The sequence below is a fragment of the Lygodium microphyllum genome, chromosome 1 (assembly GCF_053477565.2).
Source record: "Lygodium microphyllum isolate KBCC chromosome 1, Lygodium_microphyllum_v1.1.10, whole genome shotgun sequence".
Classification (NCBI taxonomy): Eukaryota; Viridiplantae; Streptophyta; class Polypodiopsida; order Schizaeales; family Lygodiaceae; genus Lygodium; species Lygodium microphyllum.
The window spans coordinates 27329721-27355581 of record NC_141135.1 but is presented as its reverse complement, the minus strand read 5'-3'; the positions used below and the strand labels follow the sequence as shown (position 1 = coordinate 27355581).

The 25861-nt window shown below is 41.5% G+C and overlaps 1 protein-coding gene across 10 annotated transcripts in view; it reads left to right on the top strand.

The window, feature by feature from the left end:
• The window catches only part of LOC148040935 (Regulator of chromosome condensation (RCC1) family protein), a 32117-nt gene extending 6536 nt beyond the window's left edge, over nucleotides 1-25581 (top strand). The window contains exons 6-10 of one of the 10 annotated variants that reach the window (XM_087674756.1): nucleotides 22853-22896; nucleotides 24280-24462; nucleotides 24575-24665; nucleotides 24789-24832; nucleotides 25010-25581. In XM_087674756.1, coding sequence (XP_087530882.1) covers nucleotides 22853-22896; nucleotides 24280-24462; nucleotides 24575-24665; nucleotides 24789-24832; nucleotides 25010-25129 — 482 coding nt within the window. In that variant the 3' untranslated portion in view covers nucleotides 25130-25581. Of the gene's footprint in view, nucleotides 1-16829; nucleotides 16956-17105; nucleotides 17260-22852; nucleotides 23419-23495; nucleotides 24480-24568; nucleotides 24666-24788; nucleotides 24833-24929 lie in introns of those variants that run through there. The other 9 variants (XM_087674748.1, XM_087674764.1, XR_015690345.1 and 6 more) reach the window with 9 other exon arrangements.
• Nucleotides 25582-25861: the final 280 nt, after the last annotated feature.

Genomic DNA, 25861 nt, shown 5'->3' with positions numbered 1-25861 from the left:
GGTGAAGCTGAGCTTTTGCAGTGACAGAATTTTTCGCAGTGTTCTGTAATGGCGTCTGATTTTCTTTCACAGATTGTAACTGAAAAGCTTGACAAGAACAACTTCCAGGCATGGAAGTTTAGAATGACGAATTTCCTTATGGGAAAAGGATATTGGGAATTTGTTGCAGGAAATGAAGAAGAACCAGTTCTTCCTGATGTTCCCAATCAACAGCAAATGCAGGCATTCAAAGCATGGCATGAGAGAGCCAGGAAAGTTATGTACTGGCTGTCTATCAGCATTTCAGACTATGATTGTGCATATTCAGGATGCAAGTACGCCAAAGGAGGCATGGGATACTCTGTCAAAGATGTATAGCACAAATACGCAAGCCAGGAAAATGCAGCTCAAGCAAGAGTTGTACAATGTGCAAAGAGAAAATATGAGCATCAATGACTACCACATGAAGGTGAAGAAGATTGCAGATGCACTTGCTTCCATTGGGTCGCCAGTGGAAGATGATGATTTAGTTTCTGTGACCTTGAATGGTCTAGGAAAGGATTATGCATAGTTTCGGACATCCATTTCAGTTCGTGAAAGATTTCCTGATTTTGAGGAGTTGATTGCTCTTCTAATTTCTGAGGAGCAGAGAAATGGTGGTGCATCTTCTTCAGAAGGAACTTCAAAAGAAACTGTCTTCTACTCAAATGCTGGAAGAGGTAGAGGCAGAGGTAGAGGAGGCAAATTTGGAGGCCGTGGTAGAAATCAGAATATGTAGCAAACTCAAGAAAACCAGTCCTATGGAGGAGAACGTGGTAACTCTAGAGGCAGGGGGAGCCAAAGAGGTCGTGGTGGATGGCAAAGAGGTCAAAATGTAAACAGTAATGTTGAATGCTACTACTGTGGTAAAATGGGTAATATGGCTAAAGACTGCTATAAAAAGCAGAATGACATCATGAATGGAAAACTGCAACAAGGGAATTATGCATCTTCTAGCAGACAGGGTGATGACAGAAATGAGCATTTGTTCATGGTGCAGCACATGAACAATTCTGTGACAAGTGCAGAAGAAAGCAATGATGTATGGTATGTTGACTCAGGTGCATCAAACCACATGACAGGTCATGCAGAATGGATGGAGGATGCAAGAAAAATGGAAAAACCAGGATTTGTGGAGACTGGTGATGATACTGCACATCCTATTGTGCAGATTGGAAAAATTCCTTTGTCTATGCAGGATGGGAAAAAGAAATACCTGTCCGATGTATTTCATGTCCCGAATATTACCAAGAATCTGGTTTCTGTTGGTCAAATGGTTGAGCAGGGCTTGCAGGTCAGATTTAATCCTCATGGATGCTTTGTTGAGGATATGAAAAATAAAGGTCGCTTGATAGCAAAAGGAAAGAAGAAGGGCAGAATGTTTACATTGGATGTAGACATGTCTGAATTGAGTGCAGCAATGTTTGCACATGGGACCGGTGTAGTTGCAGATATTGATATCTGGCATAAACGCATTGGTCATGTTAATGTACAGCGACTTAAATCAATGCAGGCCCAAAATATTGTTGCAGGATTGCCCAAATTCAAGGTTGCAGAAATGCATAAGGTATGTGAAGCCTATCAGTTTGGAAAACAGGCAAGGAAACCATTTCCTAGACATGTTCAAGAGAGTAAGAAGCCATTGGAATTAATCCACTCTGATGTGTGGACAACTAAAGCTGCATCTCTTGGAGGCTGTCATTATTTTGTCAGTTTTATTGATGACTATAGTAGAAAAGTTTGGGTGTATTTTATGAAAATGAAAAGTGAAGTTTTTGGGCATTTCAAAACTCTTAAAGCGATGGTTGAAAAAGAAACGGGCCTGCAGATAAAATGCCTAAGGTCAGATGGAGGGGGAGAGTACCTCTCAAATGAGTTTGCAAGGTTCTTGCAGGAGCATGGCATAAAGCAGCAATATTCATGCAGTCATACCCCACAACAAAATGGAATTGCAGAAAGAAAAAACAGACATATTGGAGAGGTGTCTCGTGCCATGCTCAATGAAAAAGACCTGCCAGATTTTTATTGGGCTGAAGCAGTTGCTACAGCAGTCTACATAATGAACAGGACTCCCACTGCAGCAATACATGGAATGACTCCAGAGGAGAGGTATACTGGTAGGAAACCAGATATTTCTCATTTGAAAATTTTTGGTTGCATTGCCTATGTACATGTGCCAGATGAGTTGAGATCCAAGTTGGATCCAAAAGCTGAGAAGTGCATCTTTATTGGTTACTCTCTGCAGCAAAAAGGGTATAGATGCTATAACCCTTCTACTCGTAAGTTTACAGTGAGCAGAGATGTTTTTGATGAGATGAGTAGCTGGTATAAACCAGTAAATGTGATTGATGATGTAGATGCACAAAATGGTAATGCTGCACAGAATTCACATCAGCAGTCACAAAATATTAGTGGACCTGGAGCGTCCTCTAGCAGTGGTTCACATTCTTCGCCATGGACAGGCAGATTGAGATCAGGAGAATCTTCTCAAAGCAATGCAAATAGTGGTATGCAGGTATCACGAAAAGGAAAAGAGAAGGTTGATCAGCCCATGTTTGATGTGAATGCAGGTCACTCTTATGTGGATGGTGAATTCAGTGGCTCAGAACAGAGCATTGATGATGAGTTGGGTATTCCTTCTATTGTTACACCTGGAGTAAGGAAGACCAGGGATGTTTTGAGAGCACCTGGGAATGAACCTACTTTGCGCAGGTCTACGAGAGCTAGGTATCCTGTGGATAGGCTGAAATATGATGGATTTACAGCCATTCACTATGCATATATGGTCAAGGTGATACAAGAACCAGAACCCACTTCTTTTGAGCAAGCCATGGGAAAAGAAAAATGGGAGAAAGCCATGGATGAAGAAATGGATGCCTTGGAAGCAAATGCTACATGGGAATTGGTACCTTTGCCTAAAGGTAAGAATGCAATTGGCTGTAAGTGGGTTTATAAGGTGAAGCACAATGCTGATGGTTCTGTGAACAGATACAAGGCAAGATTAGTAGTCAAGGGTTATGCACAAACATATGGCATTGACTATGAAGAAACATTCAGTCCGGTTGCAAGGATGGCAACCGTAAGAGTAGTCATTGCTATGGCTGCGTCAAAGGGATGGTCTTTACATCAGATGGATGTAAAGAATGCCTTCTTGCATGGTGATTTGCAAGAATAGGTCTATATGGAGCAGCCACCAGGTTATGTGCATGATGTTCATCCTGAGTTTGTTTGCAGGTTGAAGAAAGCTTTGTATGGCTTGAAGCAAGCACCTAGAGCATGGTCTGACAAGATAGGACAATATCTTGTCACTATTGGCTTTCAGATTTCCAAGGCAGATTTCTCACTTTATGTGAGGAAAACAGAGAAAGGTATTATGCTACTTGTCATTTATGTTGATGATTTGATTATGACAGGTGACAGTGATGAAGATATCCTTCATGTGAAAATGCTATTGAAGCAGAAGTTTGAGATGAAGGATTTGGGAGAGTTGCGATATTTCTTGGGCATTGAGGTGATTAGATCACCAAGTGGGATACAGCTCTTGCAGAGGCAGTATGGATTGGACATGCTGTCCAAATATGGGATGACAGGCTGTAAGCCTATTTCAGTTCCTTTGGAGCAGAATGTGAAGCTGAGCACAGATACAGGTGAGCTTCTAGAAGACCCTACTATGTACAGACGCATAGTAGGAAGTTTGATTTATATGACTATTACCAGGCCAGATTTGAGCTATGCTGTTGGATTGGTAAGTCAGTTTATGCAGGCTCCAAGGAAACCACATTTGGATGCGGCTAGACGCATACTCAGGTATGTGAAGTCCACATTGCAGTATGGACTATTTTATGAGACTGGGATTCAGATACAGCTGCATGGATACACTGATGCTGATTGGGCTGGTAGTATTTTTGATAGACGATCTACCAGTGGATATGTGTTCTCTTTTGGGAGTGCTGCAGTCACTTGGAGCAGCAAGAAACAGCCTACAGTTGCCTTGTCCAGCACAGAGGCTGAGTACAGGGGTGCAGCAATGGCTGCATGTGAGGTAGCTTGGTTGCATAAGCTACTTTATGATATGCATCAGTCTACAGATGGGCCAGTTGTCATTTATTGTGACAATATGAGTAGTATACACTTGGCAAATAACCCAGTCTATCATGCTAGAACAAAGCACATTGAGGTGCATTATCACTATGTGCGAGAGAGGGTTTTACTAGGTCTTATTGATCTAGTTTATGTCAGCACAGAGGATCAGGTAGCTGACATATTCACGAAGGCATTGGGTGCAGAGAAGATGCGCAAGTTCAGAGACCTGCTTGGTGTGCAGGAATTGGGATTGAGCTCGAGGGGGAGTGTTGAGATATCGAGCTCCACTCGTGATACGCCAGGGTGACCGTTGTGTATTTATGTCACCGACGTGTCAGTTGCAGACGCGGTTGGTAGACCACCCATGAATAATAGCTACATGATAGCTATCCTTATCTACTCTAGTTCGTGGCTCAGTTAGTATGCCACCTTAGTTAGTTGAGTTTGGTTTGAGACCCATACATAGGGTTCTTCTATTTCTTTGTACTAGAGTTCTTTTGGCTTACACAACTAAGAAGAGAAAAACTGTTTTCAGCCTCCACCCTTGTGTGTCTTCCCCCATTGTGCAAGCAAGAAAGCTTCAAGCGAGACTCCTTCCTTCTCTCCCACAATCTTGACATTGAGATGGGAAGATGATGAAACTATAAGAAGGATGGCCGCTAGTGAAGAGATTGATGTTGAAGGAGAGGCAATTGTGGCAATGGGTGGTAAGGGTGTTGATGCCATTTGAAGGGGATTCGTAGATGAATTTAAACTTTTAGTAGATAATATTGAAAAGGTAGCTCTTGAACCTAATGGAGGAAAGGAGGGGAGTGATCTAGGTGATGTGATAATGAGTGGCTTGGAGAGGAAAGGCAGAAAGGAGGAAGATTGTGGTGTAGGAATAGGTTTTAAGAAGTAGGAGGTGTAGCCAAAGGTGAAGGAGGGTTGGACAAGTATAATGATGATTGATTGGGTGGGGAGGGAAAAAGTTTGAGTTTGTGAATGTTTATGATTGAGGTGCACATGAAGGTAAGGATGGTTGAAGTTGTGAAACGCAGAGAAAAAAGTGGATCAATGTTTTATGAGAAGGTAGGATCATCGAGCAAGAAAAGCTGATGAGGGAAGGGTGCACAAGAGTATGTTGTAGAAGGTAGGAGAGGAGAGTGAAGATGGGGTGGGGCAATTTGTAGAGTTTCTTTTTTTCCTTGCTTCTTTTTTTTTTCTTTCTTTATTTCTTTTGATCTTGTGCTTATTTTTGTTTGGAGGGTGGCTCCTTTTTTTCCTTTAGGGCCGGGTGTGTAAAAAAAAAAGATAAAAGAGAGCAGAAAGATAGTAGGGTTTGTAGAGAGGAGCATAGAGTGTGTACAACAAACACTAAGAGAGAAGAAAAACTCAAAAACACAATAAGAGCACGGTGATGATACACTAAATCATGCTATGAGAAGAAAAGCTAATACAACGGAGTTGAAGCTTAGAAGATAATTGCACTGTCCTATTTGAATGAGGCGGTGGCACCTGTGGAAATCTGCATAGTGAAGGGAGTGAAACAAAACCCTTTAGGCAATGGGCTATTGAAGTAATCACTGGGAGGTGAAGGACAACTGTTGATGTGAGCGAATTGCAGTTCTCTCATGCTGTTGGAGATGAAGAAGATGATCACCGGTTGTTGAGGGAGTGAACCGCAACTCTCAAATGCCAGGAAGATGGCTTGGGCAGCAAAATGCAAATCCCAGAGTGTGTTGGTGCTATCAAAACGCAAGGAGAGCAGCCTTGATGCTGATGTTGGGGGATGGGTGATGACGCCAGATGTAGGGACAATCACCAGGAGGAGATTAGGGTTGAATGGAGGGCAGCATAAACATAGCAAAAGAAAAGAACATTGCACAAGAAACTTAGCAGCAAAGAGATAGTTGGGAAATGGAATCCATATATCAACATATGAGACATTACAAAACCAACGTGAGTCACCGGCTATGAAGGCATTGACACCTGCTCCTCTCCCTCCATCAGAACCAATCAGTTGATGAATGATAATTAATGTCGAGGAGAAGCCTGAATAAATAGGCAAAAATAATGCCATAAATCATGTGAGGTCGGCTAGCATTTAATGCTGGTCGACCAATAATGAATGCTAAAATGACCATCATAAAATGCTAGGAAAAATGCCTAAATAATCAGGATAATATCTTGGTGCATTGGCCCACTGAATCACATGCATAGACTCAGCTATGAACTGATATATATGCTAACAACTTAGTTAGGCTCAACAAAGCTTAGAAGGTCCAAAGCAATGTTTGATGCTCACTTCCACTTCTCTAGTGATGGACAATTCAGTATGTATCCAAGGTATTGTTTCATAATAGTATTTTTGCCAAGAGGTCACTATTCAATGTACTAGTTTTCATTGCAGCTTTAAAACTGTATATTTGCATCAGTATATGATCATTATAGTGTGGTCATCATAGTGTCAGGAAACGGCCGGAACGGCCGCTTGGCACGAATTGGTGAAACGTTCCCTGTCCCGTTTCAGACAGGGAACGCAGTAGGGACAGGGAGTGCCATGTGGCATCACTTACCTGCGGCCGGCCAGCCACTAATCCTGCCTGGATGATCTACAGCTGTGTCCTGCTTCCGCTCCAGATCGCCTGCGCCCCCCCTTCCATGTTGCGCTGCAGCCTGTGCCAATCCCAACCGCCAGGGCCTAGCGGCCATCCCCCGTCTCCTCCCACCTCCAACCTCTTGCTTCTCTTCCTTCTTCCTCTTTCTCTTCTTTCTCTTCCTTCTCTTCCTTCTCTTCTTCTTTCTACCTTCTCTTCACTTCTTCCTTCTCTTCTTCCTTCTTCCTTGAACCTTCTCCCTTCTCTTCCTTCTTCTCATCTTCTCTTGAGTCTTCCTTCTTTTCCAAGTTCCAAGTTTTCCTATTTTCTTCTTCTTCTCCCTTCTCTCCTTTTCCCTTCTCTCTCGACTCTTGAGTGAGTCTTGACTCTTGAGGAGTCTTGACTCTTGAGCCTTCTTCCTTCTCTCGAGCCTCCAATTTTCAGTCTTCAATTTTTCCTTCTCTCGACTCTTGAGCCTTCAATTTTCAGCCTGAAATGGCTTCATCTTTCCCCCCCGCTCGTCGGGTTGGTGGTCGAGGAAGAAGGTCCGATGATTGGTCATGGTGGGAAGAAGTAAATGCTGACCGCCCCCATTGAGTGGTGGAGGATCTCGACCATGGACTTGCAAGCTTTGCCCATACAAGCGAACTAGTGGAGCAAACAAGATAATCCATTGAGCCGAGCATTTGTATTTTGAATTTTTATTGATTTTAATTTTTCAAAGTTACTTAAATATTAGAATATGGAATACCAATTGCCACTTGTTCCATTTTAATATTTATGCATAATTAGGTCTGAGCTCATCTCCTACATGAGCCAAATTCAGAGGTACAACTTTGTCCGAATGTGACCTTGGAGAAGCAAAGGAAGCTTCCTGATTGTGTAGCAGGTCAACAAGCTTATCTTGCATCTAGACCACGACGTGTTGCAGTTGACGTTGCAACTTTTGTGACACCATCCCCATCAGATGTATCTAGAGCAAGGTCAGTATCAGGAAGTGCTACCTCCACACCTACTGCAGGCATTGCATCGGCCATGGCATCAATGCCACATGTTGCACGTAGACAGAGCACACTTGATGCTCGTTGGGATCCCAAGAAGAAGGAAGAGGTGGATACATCAGTGGCACGCTTTTTTTTATCATGACCACATTCAATTCCGTGTAGCCAGGTTAGTCCCACTTTGCTCGACAAGGAATAGCGCCTTGTTGAGCAAGCAGTAGTGACTAGAAATAGCATGTGGGCTAAAAATGGAGTTTTCTTGATAGCTGATGGTTGGAGTGATACACGCAAGCGATCCATTCATGGTATGGTTGCTTATTCTCGTGGGGAAATGTATTTCATATCTTCATATGATGCATCGGGGACAGGAAAGTCAGTAGATGTACTTGCAGTAGAGTGGGCTACAAGTGTTGAGCTTATTGGCCCAGAGCATGTTGTGGGATTTGTTGCAGATAGAGAGCTCGCAAATAGGGTAGCAGGTGTTATTATCCAGGGATATTATCTGCATATCACAATTTCATATTGTATGGCTCATTGCTTGAACAACCTACTAAAGGATATTGGTAACTTGTCATGGATTGCACCTGTCATAGAGCAAGGAGCTCAAATGGTTAGCTTTGTTTTGAATCACTAGTTTCTTCGCCATCACTTCTCTTTGCGGTCAAAGAAGACACTTTTGAAACACTCTGATACCAGATTTGCCTTTAACTTCTTGATGCTAGGCAGGTTAAGAGAATGCAGTGGTGCCTTGAGGCAATTATTTCTTAGTGATGAGTTTACCTCATCAACATTGGCAGATACTCCTACAGGTATCTTATGCTTGGAGAAAGCAAATAACTCCACTTTTTGGGATGACGTAAAGCGGATAGATGCTATGGTATCACCTATTGTACATTTATTGAGGGTTATGGATGCTATGCAACCTTGCATTGGCAAGATATATGAGGCTATGGATAGGCTGAATGAAAAGTTGCAGGAGTTGGCACCAAATGATGAGGCGCATGAGAAGATATGCCGTTTAGTTGTGACGAGGTGGAACTCTTATAGCTCACCCATGCATGCAGTTGCATTTGTTGTGGATCTTGAGTTCTAGGGCAAGGGTCAGGAGAATGACATTGAGGTTATGGATGCATGGAGACTTCTTTTGTCTCGTCTAGTGCCATGGACGAAAGATCAGAGATCAGCTTTCATGTTATAAGACCTTTCGGAGTTCTTTTGGTTGTGGGGATGCACAGGAGAATTGGTGTAAGATTGGGGCAGCTTTGTAGTGGGAGGACTATGGTTCGGATGGTCCTGAGTTGCAGTAACTAGCCATCTGTATTTTGAGTCAGTCAGTTAGCTCCTCTTGTTTGGAGCAATTGTGGAGTATATACGCTCACATTGCTTCAAAGAAGAGGAACCGTCTTGGTGTGGAGAGAGCAAATGATCTAGTATTCATTAGTGCTAATTTGAGGATGTTATGTAACAGTATGACAACAAAGCCCGATCCATTCACAGAGTGGGAGATGCAGCAAGAAGAGGAGATATATGCTGATGTTGAGGGAGATGCAGTAATTCATGGTACACATGATGATGAGGCTGGCACTGCAGGAGTAGCTAGAGCAGCCTCAGATCATGATCATGATCTTTGATTTAGTTTACTTATCGTGAGTCTCATGATACATGACACATTTACATTGTATATGATATTATGATCATTGATGACAGTGTGACACTTGGGCTATTGACAGTTGTGCCATGCCGATATTATATTTGTACTTGAGTCTTGCAGTCTTGCAGTTGCCCTTTGGGCTACTTTGGCATGCCGCATTTTGCTTCAGCCTAGAGATTAGACTTTATATTTGTAGTCTTGTTTGGGGCAATGAGCATGTTCTTTCAAAGATTAGACTTCAATTTCATATTTGTAATCTTTTAAGTTTTTTGGCAATGGGACCATAGGCATGTTCTTTTAGCTTAGACTTTAAAGTTTAGTTCATTGTTCATTGTTTCATTTTTGACATATGTATTATGGATTTTATTATTTATAATTGAATAGCTTACCTCTTGAGCCTTGTAAGTTGCAATTTAATTTCTAATGAGTAGTTTTAGAATGATGCATGATATCTTATAGTTAAAACTTAAAAATGATTTGTCCTTGTGGATTATTTACCTTGGTTTTAAGTTTTAACACTCTAGAGTCCACATGGATTATGAGTGAAATTTTTTTTTCATGAATTTTAATTTTTTAAATGCCGTTCCCGTTCCCACGTCCCCGTTCCCTAGGTTTGGCATTCTTGTCCCCGTCCCCGTTCCCCGTTCCCGTTTCCCGTTTCATGTTTCTATGGTGGTCATCAAATTATGATCATCAAAGGCTAATTATTAGTTGCTGGTTTTCAATGTATGGTCATTAGTTTTCAATGGTATTCAGTTGGTTTGTATAGACAATAGCATGTGAAGTAATGCCACTGATAGTATAGGCATGGATTATGCTTAGTTTATGCTTTACTACAGTTGGTTCATTAGAATACTTTTGAGATATAATTTATGGATGCATCCATGGTGGTTTTGATAGTAGTTAGAGCTTTTTTTTTTGTCAGTTATGATGATTGGAAGTTTCAGCATGAGTTGGGCAGTAGTATAGTAGGACAACAGCCGATATTCCTTGACTATGATGCCTATGCTTTTGCCAATTTAGTATTAGTTTGCTTTTGTTATCTGGCAATGCAATCAAGGATAATTGTGAGGATTTGAAGGGGGAGGTATGTATGAGGATGTGTATTTTTAATGCTTAGCTTTGGTATTATTAAGTTATGCGCATGTGAGACACACATGAGAAATGCAAGACAAATCTTAATAACCCTAGTGATTATTGGGTGACATCCACAAAATTTGTAATAAGTTACGCTTGATAGGCACTAGGTGGTATTTGGTGTCAAAACTTGCCCAAGTAAGTTGGGAAAACGTTTTTTGAGGCTAGAGAGAGAGAGAGAGAGAGAGAGAGAGAGAGAGAGAGAGAGAGAGAGAGGTTGCCATTGGTATTGCAATAGTTGACAGGCCATTTTCAGCTAGCAAGAGAGCCTCTAGGAGCTGGTGACATGCCTAGAAGAGACTACAACAGTAGGTGACAACAGTTGGAGGGTTGTTTTAGCCAAACAATATCATATTCAAGGTGTTCCATCAATGGAGATAGCTTTCATAGCTATATAAGTAGGGTAGCAATTGATTTCTTGAATTTTCTCACGATGAAAGTTTGAAATCTCTCTCTCCTCAGCATTCTCTCTTAGTGTCTAATATTTTCTCATACTTTCTCAGTAGTTTCTAGTAAAATCAGCCCACTGGAAGCGGAGATTATGACTAATATTTGTTGTAAACCTTAATTTACAGTAGAACTAAGGTTTTGACAGCCACCTCTCGAAGTAAGCTAAAAAATTAAAGGCCTAGAGATTGAATTTTAGCAACTAAAATTGGGGCAATTTCAAGAGATTCAAGGGGCCATGCAGCCATGAAACATTTGGGCCTGAATTTATCAACCCAAAGAGCGCAATTGAAGGCCAATCCCCAAGCAAACCAAGGGGCAAATTGGTTTGAAGGCTTGCTGGTCATTCATGGTAGCAAGAGGCAATTGGAGAGTGAAGGAGATTTAAGGAATCTCATTGTATTCCATCCATATTGCAATTCACGATAAAGAGATATTGCAAAGGATGCCAATTTTGGGACCAATAGACTGTCCATTGTCCAAGATTAAGTGGTAACATTTGCGTTTTTAGTTCATCTGAATTTTATGCTTATTGTAATTGTTAAGCTTGCAATCTTTTCTTTTTCTTCTCATCATCTTAAGCAATAGTAAAGAGTGTAAGGATGGGACTACCTTGCCTTAAGGCTTTTGGCCTAACTACTTACTATATGATTTTCCCTTGCCTCTATGGAACACTAAAAATACTTGATCCCCTAGTACGTCCATACTTGCTAGTTAAACCACATGATTACTTCTGCTATAGTAATAAGGAGATCAAGTCACCAGAAGAGTGTGCATTGTTTTTTGGTGAACAATAGTAGCAAAGTTTTGATAAGACTTTAACAATCTACCTAAGATTGTAGAAACAAGAGATGCACCTATAATAATTTTGACATCAATGTTAGCTCACTACTCCTTGAAATCGTTACTTCACGCAACATAGAAACCCACAAAATCTCCCTCAATCATGTGTTATTTTATGCCCCAATTGCTTAGGCAAGTATGAGAGAGAGAGAGAGAGAGAGAGAGAGAGAGAGAGAGAGAGAGAGAGTTGCGGTTTGGGAGTAATATTTCTTTATTTGAGATCCATTCATGAAGGGTAAGGATGTATCAGCAAGAGTTTGCAGCACCATTACTCCACCATAGAGCATATTTGTGGCTTTGTATGTATACTATGAACCTTCTTGACCCATAACTAATTTGAGCTCCTTGTCGAGGTAGCTAGCATTGTAGACTAGAAGCAAGTCTCTATTAAGAAAGTTTGGCTGTCAAAGGTACTGATTGGACAATGCGTTCCATTTTTTGTTTGCGTCGAGGGCTTGCTCAGTATGGATAGTCATCCTCTCCTAAAGTGCGGCATGGATAGGAGTCCTCTCCTAAAAGTGCAAGCATAGTAAGGGCTTGAAAAATAGGGCCACGAGATAAGGGTGTTAAAGAAGTTGAGGTGTAAGTGTGGAAATTCAAATGGCATGACTGCTTCCATGCCAAACGCCAGCTGAAAGGTGTGTGGCACATGGTCGTCTTATGGATTGTGATATGCTCATAAAACACCAAGCCAAGCCTCGTCCCAATGTTGTCGTTGTGAGTAAGTGCTTCAACCCATTTGGTAGTGAAGTTGATGCCGACCAATATATACTTGTTATTCTTTTTGATATAGCTGATGAGAATGACCCAATGAAATCCAAGTCCACTTGGCAATTGGCCACCACCCAATAGCAATGTGAAGTGGTAAGTAGTTGCTTATGGTAGGCTTGGGTGCACATTTTTTACAAGCTTAGTAGCTTTGGACATATTGCTTGCAATCTTGGAACAAGATGGACCACCAAAGACCAAATTGTAAGATGTTAAAGGTTGTGGCATGGGCTAAGTAGGGGCTAGCTCGAGGGATTAGAATGTGTTGGACATCACAATATCTTCAACTTCATGGAGATGCAAACTTGGAACAAGATGGACGAGCAAAGACCAAATCGTAAGATGTTAAAGGTTGTGGCATGGGCTAAGTAGGCATTAGCTCCAGGGATTAGAATGGGTTGGACATCACAATATCTTGAACTTCATGGAGATGCACATGTCTTCAAAGAATTATGTTTGAATCTCGATGGTAAAGTTGGTCTGCACACAGTTGATATGTTTGGCTCGAGTAGAAGATGGCGCCTACCTCTTGCAAAAGCTTGGGGATGGGAGGAGTCATGTGTCAACATGTTTGTGATATCCTCATACCAAGTAAATACCATGTCCACTTGGAAGAGTGAACAAGTAATCTTGAAGAGCTTACTGTGGGGAAATTGGGGGCGGTGGTGTCTCTTTGCTGGCAGTCCGAATAAGATGATCAATCTTGTTGTGTTTTCCTGGATGGATCCATAACTCAAAATCAAATTCTTGCAAAAGGAGCAACCATATCCAAACATGATTAGAAAGTCGAGATTTGTAAAGCAAAACTTTTGAAGCTTGATGGTTTGAAATAATGACGAAATGGGTTTCCCAAAGAGAATGTAAAACATGATGCAAGCATAAATAATAGCAAAGGTTTCTTGCTTGGTTGTCTAGTAGTTGCATTTATACTTGTGTCGTGACCAAAAATGGGCTCGACATTGGCTCTAGGGCTCTAGCCGGGCCTCCTATACTCACCCAAACAACCCCACAGCCTCGCGGCCAGGATCGTATAGGACTATGAAGTGATTTATCGAAAGAACGTGTTTGTAAATACAATCTCTAGATTGTAGTTCAACGTGATGCCCTTTCCGACTCCAAGCAAAGGGAGTACCCAAACATATAGGTGGCTAGCACCTCGTAACTCAAACAAAGGGAGCATCCCTTAGCTTATCGCTATGGCCCACTATGGCTCTCCTACACCCCAGGGATTGGCCTCGGGATGCGCCGTCTCAACATGTAACATGTACACACAAAGTCCACTCTTTACAACATTTGTTCCAAGAGATAGTGTATTCCTTGCCAAATCAGTCTCCAAGGAAACGATTATACTAAACTTATATCAAAGGGAGCTTTACACTCATTGTGGGTTAATAGTTTGAAACCAAGTGCTATGCATCTAGGAGATAATTCTCTTTATACCATATCGATAAAATGCAATGCAAAGTGGATGACTTTGAGTGCACAAACATTTTACTTAAATGAAATTAGCATTATGAATGTGCTCAAATATTCTTTCCATGATTTTCTTTCACTAACGACTTTGCTGCGATGATAATGCCGGACTACTCCTTGTCTTGCACTTTTGCGTGTTTTGCGTCAAGTGTATAAACGATTAAGACTTGTTGTTCATGTTGACATTTCTGATAGAATGAACAATTTTCAAACACTAGAAACCAATTTCAACCATAGGAAACCAATATGCATCATAAAACCGAGACAAACCCACCTACTCATAAAACCGCATACATTCACCATATTTCAAGAATGGGAAATTTTTTCTATCTATCCCTCGCATTCCATTGTGAATTGGCACCCATTCCCTCATTCTCTCAGTCCATATGAACTACGTTTATGGCGAGAGAGAAAAAGGAGAGAGAAAGACTGACTTTAGATCTTGATGAATACCATATCTTTCTTTACGAGAATCGGAGGGATGGAGAGCGAAAAAATGATGGAACTCAAGCCCAACAGCCGGGAGAAGATCGTTGCAGGTCTGAAAACGCCATTTTTGGAGAATTTGAGGAGGCGTAGAAAAATTGGTGCCCCCCGAATCACGTTTCATTTCTAATTAGTCAGCCTTCTTTTAATCAAGATTACTACTAAGCTTTAAATTATCTAGTTTATTTTGGTCTTTTTGCACTTGAGCAAAGTGGTTTCAACCCGGTTGAGAGGGGAAACGAGCTCGGAATTGCAATCCAATTGGATGGGCGGCTTTCTGGCATCGAAATCTATCAATCAAGCCTCCATCACATGTGTTTTGGATTTCGGACCCGGCTATTGCTTCATAATGGCAAACCTTGTGGGGATTAAACGGGGGGGCCAAACGGACTCTGATTGACGAACATACACTTGCTTGGATTCTGGGTATCGGAATGCATCTAGGAAAACTCCAGCTCCTTGATTCGCAATGGTTTCATTTTCCATGAAAAAATTGCTCTTTTACTCCTCTAGGTCACTTTTGTGCTAAAAATCGGCTCCAAAAATCCACTGTCAACTTGATGTTAGCTGAGGAATTAGGTTGTGTAAGGGTGGATTCTATTGCTAGAAGGCTGGCATCCTTGTAAACATGGAAGATCTTGGTCCAATTGAGGGCGATCAAGATGGATGCTTGAGTATGGTGGCGCCTAAGATGTTGGAAGGTATTGTCAACCTTGGAGGACCGTTGGAATGGATGGGAGTAACTAAGGAGTTGGGAAAGAGGATGGGCAATGTGTGCATACAAATTAACGAATTGGTGGTGGTATTTGGTGCAACCCAAAAATCAGTGGATTGTCTTGATGTTGGGAAGCAGTCTTGTCTTGAGTATTAGCAATGATTTTATCTGGATTAGGGGCGAGGCCATTGGGTGAAACAATGTGTCTCATTCTAGTATCTTTGCATTGCATAAATACTTTTTCAAGTTGCTGAAGATGTAGCTTTATGGCTTCTAGCTGTATCGTTCCCTTGCTACCTAGAAGAATAGAAAAATCCTTTAAGCATATTCAAAGTAAATCATTAAGAACTGGTTAGAAGATTACTATCATATCATGTTGAAATGTGTTGGGAGTAATTTTCAACCCAAAAGCAAGCTTGTTATATTGAAATGATCCTCATTGTGTAACAAATTTGGCCTTGCATGATTGTTTGGATATATATCCACCTGGTTATAGTTGCTAAAGCCAGCCATGGAACTATGAACCATGTGGCCAGCTAATCCTCTAAGATACTCTTATCAATGTAAGGCAAAGGAAAATTATCGCTAATAGTGGCCTTGTCTAATTCACAAATATCAGTCCAAATTTGGATTTTTCCATTCTTTTTAGGAACAATTGTAATAGATGCAAGGCATTTTTTAAGTTTTCTATGGGCTTGATGAGCTTTGGCTTGAGTATTTTATCGAACTCTTGCATTGACTTCTAATGCATACTTAGGGTTAAGCTTTTATGATCGTTCATGTAATGGTACACATTACCATGTAGTGGAATGCAGTGTTGGCCATATTGAGGGCGAACGCTTGAAAGATCCTTATGGTTGCATGCAAAAATGTCGAAGGAGCAGTAGAAGAAGGATGGAGTCTTTTGAAAATGGAAATTCCCTTCCCATAGCCATGTTGCTAGCAAGATGGGTTTTAGCACTTCCATCCTGCCAATGTTATATTCTCATGATGTGTCTTGGAAGCGCTCTAGATTGAATGGGTGGCCTTCTTTTGCTATTTGCACGAGAATTGTTGAATCATGGAACAACGGTGCCATCAATCTTTTGTGTTGCAATGGTGCCTCTAAGCTAGGCTGCAGGTAATTTACCATATTCAGCATGTATGTTCGGTGTGCTAGGTTCTTGGGAAGAAGGTCCAAAGTGGTTTGATAGTGGTCCTTCTTTAGGATTTTATTTGGCATTTTATATGCCTTTATTTTGTCATGTCTAGCATTTTATGACTGGTCGACCAGCATTAAATGCTGGCTGATCTACAGCTATTTATGGCATTCTTTTGGCCTTTTTATTTAGGCTTCTCCTCCATAATCTCTCATTTCGTTACTTGCAAATCCAATGCATACCTTGGTGGAGAGAGGAGCTGGTGCCATTGCCCACGTAGCCAATGACTCACCATTGTACGTCTTGTGTTTGGTATATGGATTTCATTTCCCAAGCATTCTTCTGAGTTCACTTCTTTGCAGTGTTCTCTCTTTCTTTCTCTTCTGTCTTGTGTTCAGTAGTTTATTTCAGCACTTGTTAATACTTCCATTGTTGCATCACTTTTGACAGAGTATCAGATTTCAAGATCTATGTTCTTGCTGATTTCAGGACTTCTCCTACCTCTTGCTGATTTGGCGATTGCTGCTGCTGCTATCGTGCTGTCTATCACCCTTTGGAGGCTGCGTTTTTGCTCCAGCTGCTTGCGTTTCACTACTTGTTGTATTTATAATGCAGGTAGCCCACATGTCACCTGCATTTAATGCTGTCTAAGCTGCATTTTTACTTGCAGATGCTGTGTTTTCTGCATCTAATACTACTAGAGGCTGGGTGATAGCATCTGCTGCCTTTTGATAGTGTTTGTTGGCTGTTTTTCATTTTATGCAGTCGATTTTGTGCGATCAGCTTGTGAATATTGCGCGTGAACTCTCATTTATGCAGTCTTCACTGTCGGTTTGGCTGTGTTCTCTCCCTATCCACCTTCTATCCTCTATCTTCTCCTCCTATCCTCTCTAGGCTCCTTCGTGCACTTCTACTAATGGTACGTTACATGCTCCGACTATCTAACCTGGACTGTTGTTATGAAAGCATAGTTTGTGCAAAAGCAATTATGGTACATTGTTTGTGGAGCTATTCCATGTCCTCAATGTTCTTTTCTAGTTTGAAATGATTTCGATGATGACAATCATGGGAAAGTTGTGCTTACATGGGATATAGATGATGTGCATGTCTATTTTGCTTTTCTTCGATGCATTTCTACAGAAGTTCTACGGTGGTTACCTCTTGCAGGACATCTTTAGAAGTATGGTTGAAGTTTCAAATGTTGTACGAGGCATCTTTCACAATGCATGCAATGACACTTTAAGGACAGCTCCAGTCGATGAAATTCGAGCCTAGGACACTATTTATTCTTTTTTGCTCTGTGTTACACAGGTGTAGGACCAGCTTCAACACATGCAATTTGCCCTTCCTGAGACACATCTCGTGGGAACGGTACTTTATAAGCTCCTTGTGGAGTTTGATGGAGTGGCAAATGCTTTAAGGGCTCAAATATCACCTATACTTGTGAGCTTTACATATATGTTCTTCTTATTGGTTGAGCACGAGGCATCTTTGTGTCTACACGGGAGGCTTGTGTCTCATTATGGAGGTTTTGGTGAGGCTCTTACAACTTTAGAGAGGGGCAGTAAGAGAAAAGTCAAATGCCCAATGTTACCACTGTGGTGAGAAGGGCCACTTGTGGAAGGATTGTAAGGAGTTATCAGCCTCACAAAAGAAGGAGAAGAAGAAGAAGTAGGATGTGGACTCCTCCAACGAGTCATCCTCTTTCTTAGACTCCGACTCCGACTCCGATCCTCTGGCCAAGGAGAAGTGCATGGCGTTGAAAGGATCCCCCTTTCTCAGATCGTGAGAAGGGTTTAGTAACTCCTTCCTCTGCTGTTTTCTAGCGCAGGGCGATGCGGACTCATCCAAGAAGTCATCGTCTTCCTCAAAGTCTCTGACCTCAATATTCTAGACAAGGAGAAGTGCATGATGCTGAAAGGATCCCCTTCCTCAGATCCCCAAGGAAGGGCTTAGTAGCTCCTTTCTTTGCTACTTTCTAGCGCAAGGTGATGCGGTCATTTCTCACGAATCTCTAGTACTAGAGAGGGACTATGAGAGGGTGGTGAGGTGGGTCTCATCTATATAGGTATACAAGTGCACAGTTCCTAGAGAGGGACTTCCTTGACGCATCAACTCTGGCAAAGTTCAAATCCTAGAGCTGGGATTGATATCCAAGTTCATGATGGGTTGTTACTTGACAAAGAGCGGGATTGGCTCCTAATCTGAGCTCACATGGCCTTGGCCAAAGGTGGGAAATCCATTGTCACATATGATCAGATGCATTTTTGACAGGATGGTCTTGCATGCTACCATGAGACATTGTTGACAAACACAAATATTTGTTATGATTCTTTTCTATTTTTTAGATTTTGGTACGATCGACATCATTACTCAAGTTCTCACCAAGGCACCTTGGTGGTGGCTTGATCACCCATTGCTTCAGTATCCATGGTCTTATTCTAGTGGTCTTTGTTGTACGGACTATGATGAGCCATTATCATTGTATCATTGTTTGGTATCAAATCATCCATTATCTGAGAGAGGGTGTTAGTAGTCTAATCAACTCATGTGAATTTAGGTCATGTTTGATATTACTAGGTATTTTAGGCATTTTATTGTGGTCATTATGATGAGTATTCATGCATTTATCGATGGCCAACCAGCATTAAATGTTGGCCAACTTGTTGCCATTTACGGCATTATTTTTTCCTTTATATTTTCGGGCTCCCTCCTTAGTCAATCATTCATAACCTAAGGTTCTGTTGGAGAGAGGGAGCCAGTACCATTGCCTATATAGCTAACAATTGATTGTTGCATGCGACTGTCTCGTGTTTGATATATGGATTCCATTTTCCAAGCATTCTTCTGGCTTGTCTTCTTTGTAGTATTCTTTTGTGTTTTTCTCTTCTATCCTTGTGCTCAATAGTTTATTTCAGCATTTGTTTATGCTTCCATTCCTAAATCCGCTTTTTGACAATGGGATTCGTCCACATGCCAAATTCTACAATGCTCTAACAACCAAGGCATTGTAATGCATGAACTGAGCATAAACACCACCTCATAGCAATAATGTACCACATGACAGTTATATAAAGCATACATCAGCTACAAACTACATGTAACTTATGTAATTGTACTTCTCTTGCATCATATGTAAATGTACATTGCATACAATCATGTATCCTATACACGCCTTGCAAATGTACATCACATCCAAATATACATTCCATGTATTTTCTACATTTCAGTGGCCTCACAAATGTATAATTTGAGCCTAGTTGTAAACCATGTATATGTGTAGACCAACTATATAACTAGTACACTAAATAGTGATGACAATATATAGTACCTTGGAAGTAAACCAAGTACATTTGAGATCCACTACATAATCAAGTTGCCCATCACTAGGGGAGTGGAGGGAAAAACTCCTTAAGCATCAAGGAGTACTCTAGGACCTTCTACACTCAGTTGAACCTAAAAGAGGCCAATCCAAAATTGGCTCCAACTAAAACACTTCAAAGTAAAGTGCATCACTTCATTAAACCTAATGGGCTTTGAGAGATTATATATGGTATAAATCCCATGTTGGTGTGTCCTCTTGGAATTAGGAGTGTTAGATATGCTCAATGTCCCACGCTCGTAAGGTGCCACCAATGATCCGTGGTGCTCTAAGTTGTAAGGCCCCCATTACGAGGAGAAGCCATTTGTGAGCACGGACATTGATTGGGTCCTAACTTGTATGTCAAATGAGGTCTATGCAATCGGATGGCAAAAAGATGACTTTTGTAGATCTAGCCTTTGGATTAGATGGAGTATTTATGTTGGTAGCAACTCCAGGCACAATGCATGGAGTTGTGGGGTGTGGGAGTTATTAGAGACCCTTATTTTGGGATTCGGGGGCTGTGAAAACAGCCTATGGGTGGGGAGTCTTAGGGAGCCAGCAGCTTCCCTGACAAGGGTCTAGAGGCAAGGTCCCCGGCTTGATGGAAAAATGAATATTCCCTTGCTTGGCTGACTAGGGAAGGTTTATAATATGGTCGGATAGGTTGACTAGATTACCTTTCCAAGCTATAAAAGGACGACCGCACCAATGTTGAGCTAAAAATGCATTAGCTTTTCTTAAACAGTCCCAAAACATGCTTAATTAATGAAGAAACCTTGTTTATTTAAAAGAAACGTGATCCTAGAGAGTTTTTGTGTCCCATAAGCACAAACACACTTGGGAGGGCCCAATCTTTCTATAAATATGTATGCTGTCCTCCATTTAGTCATTAATCTCATTTTTGCAGATTTCAGGTGTTTCAACTTGCTGTCCACACCCCATTCGCGGAGGACATCTCAGCTGAAGCTGTCCATTGCTGTCTCCATTAATTGGCGCCTGATTTTCAGCCCTCTTCACGCAGTTTGGAGCTGATTCCAGCCAAGCGACTGCTATTCTTGTGTAGACCTGCTGCCGTACAGCCTGCCACATCATCACAGTCATGCAGTCTGCGTTTTTAGTCTTTTTCTCTCTTGCAGGTTGTCCTATCTGCATTTTTAGTCTCTCTCCTGCAGTCTGTGTTTTTAGTTTCTCTCTCGTGCAGGCTGTCCTGCATGCGTTTTTAGTATTTTTCTCTCGTGCAGGCTGTCCTGTCTACGTTTTTAGTCTTTCTCTCTCCTATTGCCTGCGTTTTTAGTATTTCTCTCTCCTCACCGCTGTCTACAGCAGATCCAGCTTCTCACTACTATGTTTGCTGGTGTTCGACATCTGGAGGCTGCCTCTTGCTATGATTCGGGATCCGTTTAGAGTATGACACACTCCCCAGCTCATTACCCCTGCCCTGATCCTTGAGATACAAGAGTTCGAGGTACAGTATTCATGCATTGCATAGTGTGTTTGCTACATGAGCATCGTATATTCAGTAGTTATATCACTTCATTCATTCACTGTGTTCATTGTCTCTGAGTTACCCTAACCCTAACTGTGTTCTTTTATCAGTCATGAGTGCTTTGTCGTACGGTTTCTGTGTTAGGGTATTTCTTTACATCCAAAGCCATCTGTCTAGATCGCCATCTAAATTTCACAATGGAAGTGTATGGGTGGACAGAGCCATCTTTGTATTAGTTCGTTTGAAATTAAAGCAATTTTTGTTCTTCTCATATTTGTTGTGTGTTCTCTACTCCTTGCTCAAATTCTATCCATTGTGTTGTGTAATTTTTATAGGGAGTTTGAATTCCTTGTTAGTGTTATTCTTGGGCTGCTGTACATCCCTTGGGTTGTATATCGGGCCATTTAGTGTATTGAAGGGATAGGACTAGTACTAAATGTATGCTACATATGCCCATCCCTAGAGTGTTTTATCTCTTCTCTTCACTATATTCATATTTAGTGAGTAGGTATAACTTTCTTGATGGAATACCTCGAATAATGTCAGAGGATTTTGCATTTTAGAAGTGTGATGCCACTCCTTGGGGGTTAATGCACAATCATTATTTAAGTGCAAATCCAAAAATCAATGGGTCAACAGCACCTCCCGTTGACATTGTCTTGGTGTGAAGGGTGATAGAATGGATGCTCAAGGCAGCATAGGGTTGTTAATGGAGGTGGGTAGAGGAATGCCAAAGGTGTGTGTTGTACTATGATGGATCCCAAGGCCAACCAACCAGCCAAGAACTTGATGTTGGATGAGAAAATGATGCTGAACAGCTGCAAGCAGGGTAGGACAGCCAGATGACAGCTGCTCTGGACTTGTCAAAGAGGGTGCAAGCTGTGAAACCTGATGAAGACAGTAGCAAAGTAGCAAAATGCAGCAGTAGCTGCAGTCATGATGACTTCTGGGGGCTATTGAAAGGGGGGAGCAGTAGGAAAACTGCAAACAGCAGCAGCTGAAAGTTGTTAGATGGAGTCTATGGCAGCATGCAGGTCACCTGGGGCCGGAGCAGCAAGTGAAGATGCAGCATACCAAAATGCAGCAGCAGCAGTCACATAATCTTTTGGGGTGGTTGTTGGCTAATGGCTGATATAACACACAGGTTTTAGTGGTGGCGGTGATAGCTGAAGGAACAAGGATAGAATATGGCAAAGGCTTTGGTGATGAAAGCGATGACAACTTAACCACAAGCTGAATGTGCAAGCTAGAGTGTCTTACACATAAGGACTTGACCATACAGAATATACCTGCTAACAAAAGCATACATATCTGGGTACATAGACAAACTCCTTTTATCAACACACATGGAAGAATGAAGCTTCTATCATGAGCTTTGGCCCGTTCAATGTGGTATCTGCCTGCCCTGCATACAAGGATTTGTTGTGGTCCATTGCGACAATATCCTCATTTATCAAGCCATTTTTTACACTAGTCATAGCTCACAAAGAGCCATGCATGGACCCTTTTTTTTTTTTGTGGTGGTGGTGCTCTCTCTCCCATATAATCGTTCTCATGTATTAAACTTTACTGGGGTGTCAAGCTGATTTTCTGCAAAGTTGTGACTTCTAATTATGTGGGATGTTGCATCAATACGATATTTACAATTGTTCTGTTTTACAGAGGCTGGAGCATTGCTGACTTTCGGTTGGGGTTTATATGGTCAGGTGAGCAATATAGTATTTTTGCTTTTGGTCCTGCATGTGTTTGCTGCTTATTGACAAAAAGCTTGGCATCTATGCTCGATGAGCAAAGACGTGTCTTGCTTTATGTAGGAACGGGCAGTTTCAACCTTTATATGGCATGCGCCTGTCTTGAACACCAAGTGGCAGCCTAAATAAATAGGATCGCTTGCAAGTTAAAGCACATCTTAGTTGGAAATGGCAGCAAGTATCCATAAAGTGGAAGGGCTGAAGATTCAGACTCTATAGTAGGCCAGTAGTTCATAATAGTAGGTCCGATCATGTAAACCCTGGAGCAAGTAGTTCATAACATCTTCCATCTGAGGTCATTGACAACAGTGACAAACGAGCATCTAAGCCCAAGTGTGATATTGTATTTATTCTTCTGTTGTTGTTGTTGTTATTTGAGGGTTCGATTGCAAGGAACGAGCTAGAAGCTCAAGCCAAGGTCAGATTTCTACTTGTTCTTACCCCCCCCGAAAAAATAAATCACTCTCCTGATTTCTGGTCAGTATGCTATCTCATGCTTATCTGTCTGACCACTTAGCTCTGTGGAACAGTAACAGCACCCATGTTCTTAGCAGGTTTCTTTCAATAGCAGCAAAGCCTGATATGAACGAGGCTGTGAAGGCACAAAGGTGCTGAGATTCTACAACGCCTCACAGGTTCATCTCAGGCTGCTGCTTTGACAGGTTGTCTTGGAAGGCTTCTATTCTCTGTCCTGGTGTAAGTTTTGTATTTCAAAAAAACTATGCTGATCAGCTCTTTGCTGAAGAAATAAGAAAGCATAATTGCTTTGTGATTTGAGCTTTAGTGAGTTTGCTGTGACGTAACTTACACATTCCCGAATTGGATAGATGTTGAGAGGTTGAGAACGTTGAAAATTATGAAGTTCTTGGTTGTGCAAGGAAGAGACTTGAAGATTATCTAGTGTCAGAGACACGAAACAATTTATTGGAATCTGGCAATAATTGCTGTTTATAGCAGAAGGTCAGGTATTGACATGTCATTTACACAAGTTTCTGTTCGTTGAGAAGTTATATAGAAGAGAACAGCCACTTAGAGTTATTACATTTTTCTTGGTAGTCTTGATGCCAATGCTCGTTGTATAGGTGAATCAGTCAAAAAGCCGGAAGACAGACACGTCAGGCCATTCTTCAACTGCAAAAGTTTGAATAAGCTACTCTCATGAGTTTTATGACTTATGTTATTGTAGATCTCAGCAGTGCAAGAGTGGATTTATGATGCTGATTGTTCTTCTGCAGATAGCAAATGCCTTTCTTGTCTTTTATCAACCATGTTTCAAGACATTTGGGTTTAGTTTTCTAATGCAGTGGAGGGCTTCTGTCTTGATTGTGTTTCTTACAGTGTGGGCAGGGTAGTACAGATGACGAACTCAGTCCTTGTTATGTTTCTTCGTTAGGAGGACTTCCAGTTAAAGCTATAGCTGCAGGCTTGTGGCACACAGTTTGTATCACTGAAACTGGAGATGTATATTCTTTTGGAGGCAACCAATTTGGTCAGCTGGGTACTGGTGGGGATCAGGCAGAGGTAGACTCTTTTTACAAGTAATTTTCTTCCCCAAAATTTGCCTGAAGCTTTCATACAAGGATGCTAAATGTGTTCTGCAAATCTTCCCACTGCATAAATTTTGGAGTTAAAGACATCCCCCAGACTTTTGGAAGCACCGAATCTTGAAAACCAGCATGCAGTACATGTGTCTTGTGGTGCCCGACATACTGCAATTTGTACAGGTCAGTACTGTATGCATGCCTCCATGTTGAAGAGAGTGCAGTTGCAGCTTTGCCTAATTTAACCTCCAGAGTCCAGACTTTTAGCAATCATATTCATCGGTGGTTCTTTGTTTGGCCCTGTAGATACTGGGAAAGTATTTTGCTGGGGATGGAACAAATACGGACAGGTATGGCGCTCTCATCTAATAATAAAATGCACGCATCAAGGCAGTGTGTGTGGAAATGCAGAAGAGTGTGACCATAAATTACTTTTATCACTTTCAGTAAGGAAACACGAATTTTCTTAGTGAAGGGGAAGGAAGCCAAATTGATGCAGTGGCCGCCTTTTTGGTTGCGTACTGCAGCTCGGTGTAGGTGATGCGGTGGATCGGAGCGTTCCAGCCGAAGTACCAATGGAAGGCAGCTATGCAAAGGACGTGGCCTGTGGATGGTGGCATACCCTTGCTCTTGTACAGCCTGAATAGGCCCCCCTCGCCGGCCCCCCCCCCCCCCCCCGTAGACTCGCATGTCTCATCGAACGTTGTGAGTCCCTTCCCCGGCCCAGTTTTCAAGTTTGTCGTCTGAAATCTTTTCCAGCGCATGTGCCCAATAGTAAGTACTTCAAAGTTCATAGGTTTAGAGATGTCCCACAGCTCCTGACATGATCCAGCATGTTTTCGCACTGCTTGTTTTCAGTGCGAAATCTGATCCTCCCTTTCTTTATTGTTTTGGACTACCCTTGTCTTTATACTTGTCACTGGAATTGCGGCATATATTTGATCGTGTGCCATCACAAGACGCCTCCCCAATGCAGTGTTTTTACGAACCAATGGAAAACCCCCCCAACCTCGAGATTGTACGGGATTTTTTAAAGCTAGCCGGTTTGAAAAGACATTAATGTTCACGTCGTTCCTTTTTCACAAGGCAACATCCAGTCGCAACCTTTTTCTCAAGAAACTCACGACTTTAACCTTTAAAAACATCATATAAGGACATCACATAATTAATTCAAATATATATATTTTATATGATATGTAATGTTTTGGCCTCAGAATGGATTGTGGACTTTATTGTCTATAAATAAGATGATAACAACGTTAAAAAATATAAAGGTATATATATATATATATATATATATATATATATATAACATGATGCTTATACTATAATGCAAGATTTAGAAAAAAAAAACATAATTAAGTGTCAATATTGACACA